Source organism: Phragmites australis, chromosome 8 (assembly GCF_958298935.1).
Source record: "Phragmites australis chromosome 8, lpPhrAust1.1, whole genome shotgun sequence".
In the NCBI taxonomy this organism is placed as follows: domain Eukaryota; kingdom Viridiplantae; phylum Streptophyta; class Magnoliopsida; order Poales; family Poaceae; genus Phragmites; species Phragmites australis.
The window spans coordinates 33341419-33355254 of NC_084928.1; the positions used below are offsets into that span (position 1 = coordinate 33341419).

General features: G+C 43.0%; 1 protein-coding gene and 1 long non-coding RNA gene across 2 annotated transcripts; one reads left to right on the forward strand and one right to left on the reverse strand.

Annotated features, from left to right (window-relative positions):
* Nucleotides 1-5: 5 nt before the first annotated feature.
* Nucleotides 6-1684, forward strand: LOC133927156 (uncharacterized). The gene is made up of 4 exons (XR_009911272.1): nt 6-284; nt 634-810; nt 1028-1500; nt 1589-1684. It is a non-coding gene; the product is annotated as an uncharacterized LOC133927156 (long non-coding RNA).
* A 3313-nt stretch (nt 1685-4997) lies between these two features.
* On the reverse strand, nt 4998-5810 carry LOC133926056 (fasciclin-like arabinogalactan protein 14). Its single transcript, XM_062371790.1, has one exon. It carries the CDS (start codon nt 5808-5810, stop codon nt 4998-5000), a length of 813 nt encoding a protein of 270 aa, XP_062227774.1.
* Between the last annotated feature and the right edge of the window lie 8026 nt (nt 5811-13836).

The following is a 13836-nucleotide window of genomic DNA, read 5'->3' on the forward strand; positions in this document are numbered from 1 at the left end:
GGTGAGGTGACTGTGATAGATGCCACGTCAGCGGTTATGACTTTTTCACTTTTCACTCGACCAGTCCGGTTATTTACAGGAGAGCGGAGTCCTCGCCTCTGGAATCTGGATGGGTGAGATCAGCTGAGGGGATGTGGATGGATGGTTGGATGGATGGACCGGCGCGTGATTTTCTTCTCCGGGGTTGGTGTTGATAGCCTTTCGAGGGTGATGTCGCTTGTTTCGTCGGCTTGTGCGTCTGGATGAAAAGGGTAACGAGTGTGGATAGAAGTCTTATATTGGCGGTATGTCTATCTATCTATTTATTAATTGATTTTTTATTTATTTACAATTATTTATTTATTTCTCTCGTACAAATCTCAACGTAAATATGTAACACTGGTAAGCTATATATATATATATATATATATGTCGGTAAAATTTTTATATTGGATCACAAAACGGTTAGTATGTGTGATATAGTTTAGAAAACTAAGTAGATAACCCATATTAGTGAATTGCTAATATGATTAGTGGTTTATATTTTTTCTAACGCATGTGTTAGCAAGATGAAGTAAGTGTGACCGTCCGGTAAAAAACTGATATTTGAACTGGACTAAACCAAGTATATTTCTGTTTGTCCGATGAATGTAGGTGCCGAGAAGCTGTTCTGCCAAACAATGCAACCCACGCTTGAAAGGTCAACGCTAACACTATAGAAAGTACTCCTCATAAGAGTTTGAGGTCGAGGATCAAAGCTGGATCATTTTCTTATCAATCAACACTTCCACTTTATCATTTTCATCGCCACCAAGCAATTTTTCAATAGAGGTAAAAACTAAAAATTCCTTCAAATTGCAAAAGATCCGGAACTTGGCACAAATAGTTATTGAAATAGTTAAGTACATACCATTAAAAAAGTTTATATTAAAAAATATCATCAGCTATAAAAATAATCTGTTATAGACGTGGATGATATTTTTCAACTTGAGTGATCTTTACAATAGTATTTTTCATAGTTATTACATCATTTAATTACATGTCTTAGTTGAAGAGCCTAATGACACCGTCGGGTGCTACCACTGAGAGATGGTGCAAGGTTGTGCAGCGTCTTACCGGCCAGACGAGCGTGCTGCCATGGATGCAGAAGTCATGTGCTATGGCAACCATGGACGGGAGGGGCATGTACCCGTTACTTACCAGGGAGGGGATCCTTAACGGTATAACACTTTCCTTACCAAGGAGGGGATCATCCGTTGCCGGTGATCTTTTATTATTATTATTTTTAGGGGCAAGCATCCCGGCCTGCAGGGACCAGGATCCATCTGTTGCCGGTGATCTTGATCCTAGATTTCTCTAAGGTTGCGCTTACCAAGGGATCATCACCTGAAGCCTCCACACCGCCAACGGCGATCAGCCTCGCCAACATCACCTTGACGAGAGGATCTCCGATATTGGGTTTCTCACCTCGGCTAATGCTTTCTTTTCCTTCAAGCAGCGATTGTCAGGAATATCTTCCTGGTACGAGAAAAAAATAGTTTCCTCTTGGTGCTGTGTGCCTCTTTTCATCTAGATTCAATTCTTATCACTATTTTATCTCTTCTAGCAGCAAAGAAATGGCAGCTGGTAGTAACCTCCTGCACCTAAGAGAAAGCCAAAGAAGCGGCTCATGTTGATGATTCCAATGAAAAAGAGGATGACGAACAGCAACGATAATGATCAGACCATCTATGAAATGGTTGCAGGCTCGTCAATAGTGCTGGCTAAATTGGCTGTATCTATTGAGCTGATCTGAGGCATGATATTGTAGACACGGTCTAGATACGACACGGTTCGAGATGAGAAGGGTTGAGCCGGCGTGACATGACTAGTAGGGTCGTGCCTGGGCCGACGTCTCAGCACGACGTGCCGACCCGGCCGGCTCGGCTTAGACGGGACAACACGGGCACGGCTCGCCCCGACCACCCTCGCCCTGCCCCGGTAGCGCCGCCTGGCCGCACCGCTCACGCTCGGTGGTGGTGCCGCCCCACCTCGCCCCACCTTGCCCGGTCGCGTCGCCCCTCCCCGCCCCGCCCTACCCTGCCTGGCCGCCCAGCCCCACCCCCGCGCTACTGCCCCACCCGCCAGACCTTGGCTGCACCATCCCGCCCAATCGCGTCGCCCGGCTTCCTGCCCCCGCCCTTGCGCCGCCACCCACTACCGTGTAGCACCGCCTTGCCACCGCGACGTTGCCCAGTCCCGCCATCACGCCGTGCTCGTCGGGCTGTCAGGCCGACCGTACTGCAACAGTGCTTGGGTAGGCCTGGCATGGCACGTTCGGCCACGGGCCGTGCCGTGGAACGCACATCCGGTACACAGGCCGGCACGACACAACCTGTTTGCTTAGTCGGACCTGTCGGGCTGTGCCTTAGCTAGGTCGTGCCTATCCAGACCCATACCGGGCCAGCTCGACAGGCCCATTTGGACATGTTTGCTCCTGAAGTCAAAAAAAGGAAAAGTTGTACCATCCGTAGAAGAGGAAGAAAAAGAAGGAGATGAAGAAGAAGATGATGAGGACTTTGTGTCTGAGCAAGAACAAGTGAATGATTAATTGAAGCCATGGTTCAATGAAGAATTTGCTGCTGAGAAAAACCGATATCAGTATGATCTTGCAAATGATGCAACATATAAGCATTTCTATACCAAATTTTAGCAGATACATTCAACTATCACTTTGCAACGAAGGTTATTTATCCTCCTAAGTGGGTAGTGTGGAAATATGTGAAGGCTTAGAAGACTTATCAAGGTGTATTTGAGTTGTTCTGGACTATGAGTGGTGGTGAGCATAATATTTTAATAATGGGTGTGCATAGTAAAAAAAAAATTAGTGTCGTCGCAGCAACGCCTGCCAGCGCTCAAGTCGTCTCTCCCTGTCGCGCCGCCACTAGGCTCATTATCGTTGCCCTCCATCTTGTGTGTGCGTCTGGGCATTGGGCCACCAAGGTGTAGTTGCACATTAGGGTAATTGGAGATTGATCGATTGACCATTGGTTGTCCACTGTTTGGCATTGTGCCACTATTTGTTGATTTGTTGTGTTAGATTTGGGTTGCTAGGTTGGGCTTGGCTGCTTGGGTCACCGGGAGCTACGCCAATGGTAGTGAGAAAAGGGTGAAGGCAGGTAATTTGGGATTAACATGCAATGGATCACATTGATCGGCAAGGTGTATACATATAGACAATGTCTGAGATATATATGGCAGCTATTTAATATAGATTATGACGTTCCTAATAGGTCAGCAATTGATATGAAAACACTAGTATTAATGAACTTCCTAATAAGTCAGCTAGGTAATAAGTAAATTAGCTAATATGGAAACAATATTAGCTAATTTACTTATCCGAGAGCTCACGAGATGCCACCGGACTCCACCGAGCCTCCTTCACTGTCTCCAACCTTCCCTAACGTCATCCGACCTCACGCTCGGGCTCACCAACCTTGCCTCATCACTGTCCGTCGCTTACTGTTGAAGTCCAGCCACCGCACAGAACTTTAACCGTCACTGAAGCCATACCGTTGAAGCTTGCCATCGCCATGCCACTCCATCGCCCTCTTACACCGACATGTCCATCAAACAGACTCCCCGATGCTTTAAGACCGTTTTCCACCGCTCACCGGAGTGCCCCGATCATTATAGCGTTGTCATCATCGTCGTCCTTCTCTGGTTGTTTGTTGTAGTCCCGACCTCGTCGTCGTCGCCGTCCTGAGTCGAAGCCAAGGTAGGCACCCCACCGTCCGATCTCAGATGAACGACCGAGATTAGATCCAGTCATACCCCTTCGCTAGCCAATAGGAAGTTGTGCACATAATCCCAGTCAAACTAAGTGATCCACGTAGCATGCCATGTGGATGTTTTTGTCCTACGTGGCAAACCACGTTAGCCAAGCCAAGCCCAGTCAACGTGCTGACATCATCCTGCGCAATATATAGAATTTTCAGTACAAAATGATGCTAGGCCTTTTTTCCGAAGGCTAATTGTATCCATCGCCAGCTATATTGTTTTCTTTTTTTTTTACTATAATTTTGTGTCAAATGTAATGGTGTTTGTTTGGCCTTATTTGATTCCTATGTTTTTTTTATTTTGATCTTTGCAGCCGTTTGTATGTTACTGGGTTCGGGACGCTATGCAGACCCATTTTAGATGCCAATTCATATTTTGTTTATTGAGCTTTGAGTGTTTTAAATCAACAGTATACATGGCAGCTATTGATTGGTTCAAAATCAAACCGATCAAACAAAATCTGTCAACAGTTAGTTAAATAGACAGACCCTTGAGATGTAACTAAATGCACAAGAGTTCTCGGAAAGGCCAACGGAAGCTTTACAACTTGAGATGTAAGTTAGAGCCAAAATCGGCTACAGAAGTCCCACGGCCAATTAGTGCCTAAACCAACATTCAGTCAAGGGCAAATCTATTCTTTTTCTCTCCTCGAAAGGCATTTCCGTTTATAATTAACGGAAAATCTCACGGCAATGGTATATTGCAACTAAATGCTCTTTGCGATGACATTTGGCATAGCCAATATTTTGCGATTGTATTTTCCAACTCACGCACCTTTGAGATGGTATTGAGCAAAATAACTCAGTCTAAAAGGAAGCATATTGAGCTCTCGCGATTGCATATGCGACATTTTCAGCGACAGTATATATATTGTTAGTATTTGGGAGTTATGACTGCAGTTGTGTCTATGAAAAATCTACACAAGCCGCGATGGCGAATCCATCGATCACAAATTATAAACAGGAGTCCGATCGTCACATTTCAATCGACATGTGCAAGGTTGAAGAACAGTAAACTCATTTGCATTTTTCTGCCCCGTGCAACTCTACTCTATGTCCGAAAAACGTAAGAAAACAACAAAAAAATAGATGGACGAAAGGAAAGGCAGCTATAGGAATTAGCTAGGATGTAATCATATTTATAGGATCATGCACGTCGACGATGCTGATCCTTTCAGATCAGTTGCGATAGTGATTAACCTACAAGTACCCGAGCATGCATGCCATCCCCACGATCGCACCAACCCCAGACCACCAACTCGTCGCCTGCGCCGCATGACCATGCGACGGCGACGGCACCGCAGCCGCGCCCGGAGCCTCTGTGATGTCGTCCTCTGGGCTCGGTACCATCGGCAGTAGCCGTGGCGGCATTGGCGCAGGGCTCGGAGCGATCGCCATTTGCCTCATCCTCGGCGACGGCGGCGACGGCGGCCGCGGCCTGGTGATGACGCCCCGCGGCACGACGAGGTTGCTGATCTGGAGCACCGATATGTTGTACGGCTTCGCGGTCACCGCGCCCTTGAACGTGGCACTCACCAGCGAGCCGGGCGCGGCCGAGACGAACACGGCGCCGCCGCGGGGTGTCGCGGTGACGTTCAGGAACCCTGTGCGGTTCCGCGCGGTCCCGCTGGCCTGGAACAGCGTGGTGACCACGGTGGGCCGGCCCCGCGGCAGCGCCGCAAGCTTCGCCGCGTCGATGTAGTCGAGCGCGACGTGGACGGACATGAGCTCGACGAGCGCGGCGCGCGCGAGCCTGGCGCTGCGGCGGAGGAGCCAGTCCACCGCGGCGTTGTCCGTGACGAGCAGGGTCACGGCATTCCGGTTGTTGATCTCGCGTGCGACTCCAGTCTTGGTGAGGAGGAAGTTGAACAGCTTGAACTCCGGGTACCGGCCGAGGATCTCCGTGACGTTGAAGGCGTTGCCGGTGTTCGGCGCGGCGGCGGCGGCGACCGAACTGCTGGCCGCGGGGAAGAGGAGGAAGAGGAGTACGAGCAAGGAGAGGTTAGGAGCCATGCGTGCACCGATGCACGTACAGACATGCATGGACTGATAGTGCAAGGTGTGTGGTGTGTACACTGCTCTATATAGAGACGATGGCATGCAGGCTGTGGAGAGTGGTGGCACTTGACATCTTCACAGGCACAGCAGGAGAGAAATAAGAGGACGGGAGGGGTTTGAGGTTGAACAGTTAGAGTGGAATACAGGGGCAATCTCACTCTTGCAGTCTGACCGCTTCTTGAATCTTGAGGCGCAGGCGTGATGCGTGGTTCCTGGAATACAGGGGCAAGTTTGATCATGTTAATGTCCGGAAATAATTTGAGAATTACGCTCCGTCCAGGAAGCGATTTCCCTACCATCTATCTATTATATTATTATTTAAAGAGAAAAATAAACCACCCCGATTATTCTTAAGCTCATAAATTACCATATTAATAAAAAAAGAAAAAGATTTAGACCACTAAATGTTATGAATATCTAACGGTCTAGATTGAATCAAATGGCTCATATCAAATACGATTAATAAATAGCTAAATTCGGAAACTAATTAAAGAACCTATACGATTAATAAATAGCTAAATTCAAATTTAAAAATTATAAAAAAGTTAATAATTTGATTTCCATACGGTTTGGAAAGAAGAATATCTAAATAAAGAGTCCAAGTAAAATAAAATTAATAATAATTAAAATTAGGGTTATAATAGAAAAAAGAATTATCCATATTAAATATAGTCTTAGAAAAAAATCAAATTATTATAAAAATCAAATACCTAATAAAGAGTCTATGAAAAATTACAATTAATCAATAGCTATAATTCATATTAAAAATGAAATAAAAATTCAAAATTCTTACTAAGATGTTCTTCTAATTTTATACGTTTGTAACTAAATATTTTAGCAAGACTAGTCACAATATTAGCGTGGACCATTTCACTAGTTTCGGTAAAATCAGACTGCTCGCTATGAAATTTCTGCAAAATTCTTATAATATTTCTGGGACGACGACCAATCTCCGGAAATTCTTATACAAAAGTCGACACCAGGATTCTCCTGATTTGATTTATTGAATTTCCATTAGCATCTCAGCCAAGAATGTAAATCGGCCTGCTCAGGCTTTGGCCTTGGGTGGGCTGATGTAAAGCTGATAGCTCTCAAAATGTGAAGCCCAACTAAACCAGCTCATATCGTCAATATGAAATAGTTCAAAAATATAAGACGTATTAAAATATTTTAATATAATATTAATTTTATAGCGATGGATAACATATTATAAAAAAATTAACGACTAAATTTTATTTTTGATGTCTTTTTAAAACAAAATAGGTCTCACATTCAGATGGAGTATATAGCAAACTTATCTTCCTCTCAAATGGAAAAAAGAGATGCTGATAGACAAGAAGCAAGGTCGGGTTGTGTGACATCACAAACCAGCCATTCGCGACTCAGCTTACGCCATCGTCGCCCGTTGTTTCGTTGTAGTAATCTATATCCTAAAACGTCAGATCATCGACAAGACGTGTACCCCTGGAATCCAGTGATTGGCGCGCATGGCCGTGAATGTGATTCACATGCAGTGACGCAAAGACCACACGATAATTTTAATGAAAATCTTCCAATGAAACGAAAGCATGCATGCACCAAACATAGGCACGTAGGTACACACCATATCATCACCAACCGATCGAGATCATCTCATCTGCTAGCTCTGCGATATGCATGTCCAAGCCAAGCCAGCCGACATGCATGCATGCATCGCGTCGTCGGAACCTCTGCATGTCCTTAGAACATTTTTAATTATATTCTCTTTATTTCATCTCTTTTTAGATTTTTTTTTCTCATTCTCTTTACTTTCTCTCATTTCTAACAGTTTTTTTTCCGAGTAAAATCGTAAAAAGAAATGAGAGAATCTCACTCTAAAGAGAATGATCTTAGAAATTTTTTTATGACAGAAATTGTTGGAGCGTTAAAAAGAATAAAAATCCTTTCATAAGGAAAATTTAGACCGTGAAGAGAAACCGTGGGCATGATCTTAGAACCTCTCACGTGTCTTCCTTTCGAATCTCGATCGAAGGAGATCGACTCGAGCTAGCACATGCTATCCATTCTGTCCATCGCGAGACTAGAACGTCCTGTCAATCTGCCATGATATATATAGCATGCATGGGTGGGAGATAACATTGTCTGGCTAGGAATACATATAAATATAAACACGTACTTTCTCAGGATAGGAAGATAGATAGCGTAGTTGAATGCGGTAAGGAGAGAGCAATTCTGACGTTAAATATTTGGTTAAGCTCAGCAGATACAGATCACTTGGCGTGGCAGATTTTGCTCCACTGGTTAATTCATCGGCATGCAGTGTAATGGAGTAAGTGTGCAGAGTGATCATGCTGCTACGTGAGCGGCAGCATCGCTTGTTCGTGTCTATGCACGGCTGCTACTGTTGGACGGACATGTATTTGTCCCAGGGGAGTAGCTAGCAAAGTCGATCTAGTACAAGTAGCGTTGACGAAAGGAAGATTGATGTCTACTGCACCTCTCGGTTTACGTGTGGTGTTTGGTTCCATGCAAGTGGTATATGTATGAGGTACATCATCCATATGTTTTTGTCTATGCGTTTGGTTGATCAAATAGTACCAACTCGTCCAGATAAGATGGTACAGATTCTAAAATATTCTCTTAATATCCTTTGCCACCCCCATTCAACTTTGCTAATCACTTGCAGTTAATAATGATTAGTGATTATCAATGATTATTAATGATTTTTAATTAAATATTAGTTACAATTAGATGTTATCAATCATAACTAATTATTGTGGGTATTTAGTGATGAATATTGACAAGCTATGATTAACTGAAATTAATAATGATTAGTACTAATTAGCATATTTGTTGATAATAACAAATCTATAGATTATTATTTTGTAAAATAATTATGTTATGCATGGATATAATATATATATCTTTGAAACAACTAAACACATTCTCATATCACCCAATACATCCAATCAAACACATTCATATACTATCACATTAATCTAATAACCAAACAACCTACTTATATCATCTTATCTATGACCATCCTATCCATTTAAGATAATCACATCACATCTAACTTCATCAAACCAAAGTTCATGTCAGTTTCTTGCATCACATATTCTACGACATGAAAACGCAGACCGAGCAGCCAGCTTCTGAGAACATGTAGATGCTCTGCATTACCGTCAAGAAGCATATACCATACACACTGAAGCCGGTGAAGGGCATGCATGTGTATACTTCTCCATCACTTGAATATTTCTTTGTCTTATTCCGATAAAAAAAATGTAGATAGAGGTGCTGCAATACTCACGCAACCTCAACGTTTTTGAGTTCTCAAAACTACAGAATATTTTTGTGGGACACTCCTCTATAGACACTTATTTAAAGACATCTATGTAAAGAGTATCACAGACTATTCTAAAACTAGAACTATCTGAAAAATGATGAGGAGCAGTTCCCATAAAATATGACGTTTTAGTACAGACAATTCTCGTTTAAGAACTATCTGTACTATTGCTAAGCCTCTCACGGTGCTAACGGTCAGTCGAGCACGGTCTCACTGAGCCGGCCCGAGTTCGAGGCTTGGTATCCTCTTAATGAAATCTCAGGAGGACGTCCTCCCTCTCGGTGCATATTTTTCTAAGAACTGTCTATACTATTCATACAAACGGTTCCCAAATGTGTCTGTCTATACAAACGACGTAGTTCAGACGGTGCCAACTCAACTGAGCATCCCGTTTTGCACCTGCATACACGCAACGCCCCACGCATGGAAGCTTATCCTCCCACGACGTAGTTCAGATGCTTTGTACAGACTTTTTTCCACAGACAGTTTGAAAAGTGTCATGTAGGATCGAGAGTGGCGACTAGAGGGGGATGAGTAGGCTTCTCAATAAATTTATTGTGAAATTGATAGCCTTCTCTTATTCAATCACCCAACGTACCTCTAAAAGAGAATCATAATAGAACGCAACACAAATACAGAGCGGAAAAACTACACCTACCCAGAAAGTGCGGAGAGTCCGGAGATTCTGAGAAAGATCAAAAACTAAACTTAAAGATTCAACAAAAGGTGGGTCTCGTGGTTGGAATCGAACACTAGGTTCCACAGCAAATCAATCCATGACTCATCCCCGCATATAGGTTGAATCTTGAGAAAAGATCACTCTAGGATCAAGAAATGAACACCAGGTGAAGAAGATCTCCAAGATGATGATCTAAAGGCAAGGGGATTCAAGACCCTATCACATATACATGTGTGTGTTAATTTTATACATTTAGCATCAAAAAGAACAACCTCTCAAGGTGTTAAAATTTCAGCTCAAAAAGAAAAAACAAAAATCAACACCGAAAAGGAAAAACTTGCACACAAGGCAAGGGAACCAAGAGAGAGAAACTAGAAGGAGGTGAATTCAAGCATATGTAATGAAATAAACTTTATTAATCAAAAAGGTCAGCCCTATTTTAGATGGATTACAAAGATTTTCTTCTCAAAACTCTCACATATTACATAGGCTAAGCACTCATACTCCTCTCATCTAAAATCTTAGCATAATGCTCTCATATGGGTGGCATAAGGGGCTTAAATGGCTAGTTCAAATCCTCTCATAGCCCTGCCTCTCTATTTATAGGCTTAGGAAATTTGATCCCTAAGTTTTCTAACTTTTTTCCAAAATATCTCTATCTTGTAGTATACTCTTACCTACCACCGAGGGTATTTTGATCTATTTTCTTCTCCATTATCGGAAGGCCATGGCGTTCTTACGACTTAGCTTCATCTCGATGCAAACTTCGGGATGATGCCACGTGGACCTCCTATCCTCCCATGATTTTGAAGACAAACCGCGAAACCCTAGCATGCTTCTCAAAGTGTGACTAGTCACCACTTGCTTCACCTCAAGCAAGTGCTCTGATGTCGACATGTATCCTCCATCTTGCGATCTTGTTCACCGGTAAGTCTCTCCCGCTCTCGATCCCTCAAGTTGCCTTATCACTTGCACCAGTATCCCCTTTCGCTTGACTTTGTCAACACGTCGTCTTCATCAACCTTCATCCCATACCTTGCTTGACATCCACGTGTACCGCTAGTATCACTCTCGACTCTGACTCCGTCCGGCCTCCTTAATCGTCCGGCACAAAACACCCCGCTTGGCCCCGATCACCCGCCGTCGATCACAAAGTTGCATCTATCACTTGCATATCATAAGACAAGCAAACATGTTTCTCCAAACCCTCTCCAAATTTATTATAGATTAGTCAAAATCTAAATGCACAGTTCAAAGGTTATCCAGAAAAATCGAGAACACTTTTTACCAAGTTTAAGCTCATTTTACCAAAAATCAACAGCTTTTTACTTTCACTGGAAAATACTCTGGTGTTCTCATTTCCTTAACACCGGTGAGTATTTTACTAAAAGCTAATAGTTTTTACTTCTCTGAAAATAAGGTTCGGTGAAGGCCTCCGTTGTTCACAACCCAAACAACGAACCATCCGGTGTTCAAAGCTCCATTTTTTTCAAAAAAAGATCTTTTTGCAAGAAATAGTTCGGTGTTCACATCTTCAGAGCATCGGACCATCCAGTGAGCTTTTTACCGAAAGTCACAAGTTTTTACTTCATTCTTTGGCTTTTTAGTGTCTAGCACCGGACCATCCGGTGAAGCCATTCTTTTTAGTGTCGGATCATTAACACCGGATTACTTGTACTAGCTACTAGCAAATCTGAATTTTGGTATAAGGATCTGGAATCATCTACTTCAATTAAATGTTTGTAGACATGCTTTCAAATAGGTGCTACCAGCATTTCAAATTAACTATACATCCTCATCTCATTCATGTATACTAGCTCTCTCTACCTCTCTCTCTCACACACACACTTCTCTTCATCTCTCTATTATTACATGGCTTCTGGAGATGGAAGGAAATTAGAAGACCACTTCATGTCTGCGTGATCTCTCTCTCTCTCTCTCTCTCTCTCTCTCTCTACCTCCCTCTCTCATAGGTCCAAATTAGCTCCTAAGGTGTCCAAAAGAATTTAGCATATTACTTCATTGATAAAAAAAAACTACCAAAAATCATGAGTGAAAGGTATTGTAAGAGAAGAAGCTAGATATGCTTTTTTCAATAGTTGTGGCATGGCATATTTGGCTAGGCAGTTAAACTCCCCAAGGGGTTACAGTTTTGGGATTTGTCTCAGCACTATAATCCTCACCAAGGCCTTCAAACTGCCTAGCCATGTTTACCCTTTTATAACTTTGTTGAAAATATATTGATTGAGAGCTATATACCCTACCTGATGCTATATTTGATGCATTTAAGTATAATTTGTGTTAATCTAGTTGCTATTTCTTGATGTATCTGTCAGCTGTCATATATGCAAATGTCGATGTTGCAAGAAATTTAAATAGATGGAATTTTTATGTTGGAATGGTACGTACAAAATCAAGTCACCGCCTACGGACGTACCCACCGATACAAGGCCTCTCCTCTAACCAGGATTCAGTCTCAGATGATGCTCTAGAGCAAAGCCCAGGTGCATACCTCAACTTGAATCAACCTGATGTTGATGCTTTGAAGGGTCTGATCATTGTTGATGAGCTCTCATCTCCAACATAGATGCTACGCTAGTGGGTCAGTTGTCAGAAGAACCGAGGCATGGTCGAGGTCCTAACAAGATGCCTGAGGGATGTTTTGTCATCACGTAGGTCAATTCAGTCGGGGAGCCCATAAAACTTTTAGATGTACTCGGGCCGTTCAAGACAGCATGTGGGTGTCTCGTACAGGACTATGTCACAATAACTTATAGAACTTGGAGAGGCAAGCGAGGTGATAAGTGGGTGGTTCCTGATATCATCAAGGATTTTATGTGAGGCAAGTTATCGCAAAAGTTTGAGTACCCTGAAGGATGCAATATGACCATAGCAAAGCATCAGGCCATAGTCATAATGGACATGATTTTTAAAAAATTTAAGGGTAAATTGTACAGAGATTATCACTTGAATGGTCAAACATCGATCTGGGATGATTATCCGACGGTGAAAGATTTTTGAAATGATTTTGTGAAGTACAGGGATTCGAAGAATGCAAAAAAAGATAAGTGAAACAAAAAAATCCAACTCCAAGAAGAACATATACCCACATAGAACTGGCTTGTGCGGGTACGTTAGGAAACTTTACGAGTTTGAGAAGATGGAAGAAGATATAACTAAAAGCAGTGTCACACCTATGACAGCTGAGTGGATTCTACGAGCGAAGAACTACTTGTATGGGAGAGGGCTAACTCTTGTGACTGATGGAAGCTTATACTTCAAATGTAAAGGAGAATTGGAAGTCACGCAGAAGATTAGAGATGTCCATGTTCAGTGTTCACAGGGCTCTTTCCAGGAGGACAGGGAGAACGATGAGCTAACCTTGATACTGGGAAACAAGGAGCACATTGGTCACACACGAGGCAATAGTTTGAGACCTTGAAAGGCCATATTCGAACAAAACACTGACACTTACAAGAAATGAAGAAAAGAAAATATGTCAGAAATGATGGTCATTCTAAAAGAACTTATAGAGGAGAGACGGATGATATACGCCAAAATAGAAGCAGCTATGCATCAAGCCAGGAAGCAAGCCACGCAGGAGCTATTAGTCATCGCAAATAATACTTTATTGATGAGCCCTGGTGGTCCCCGGAGCAGTTGCGCTTCCATGGTGCTTCCTGGAGAAACCTGAATACGTCACCCCATAGACGACATCATAGAAAACATACCATGCAAAATCCTATGGATGACATCACAGAAAGCACACCATGCAAGCTTGTCGTGCCCACCTTGGGTGTTCCCACCATGATGGCTAGGGGTCTAGCTGAGCAATGGGTGGAAGGAACTCTCTTCAACAGTCATCCGATACCACAAGGATACGTTAGGGTACACGTGGACAGTAATACATGTGTAACATAAAAGCAAGCTGGATTACCTTGGAGAGACAGAGGAAACGAGGCTCTCAAAAAACA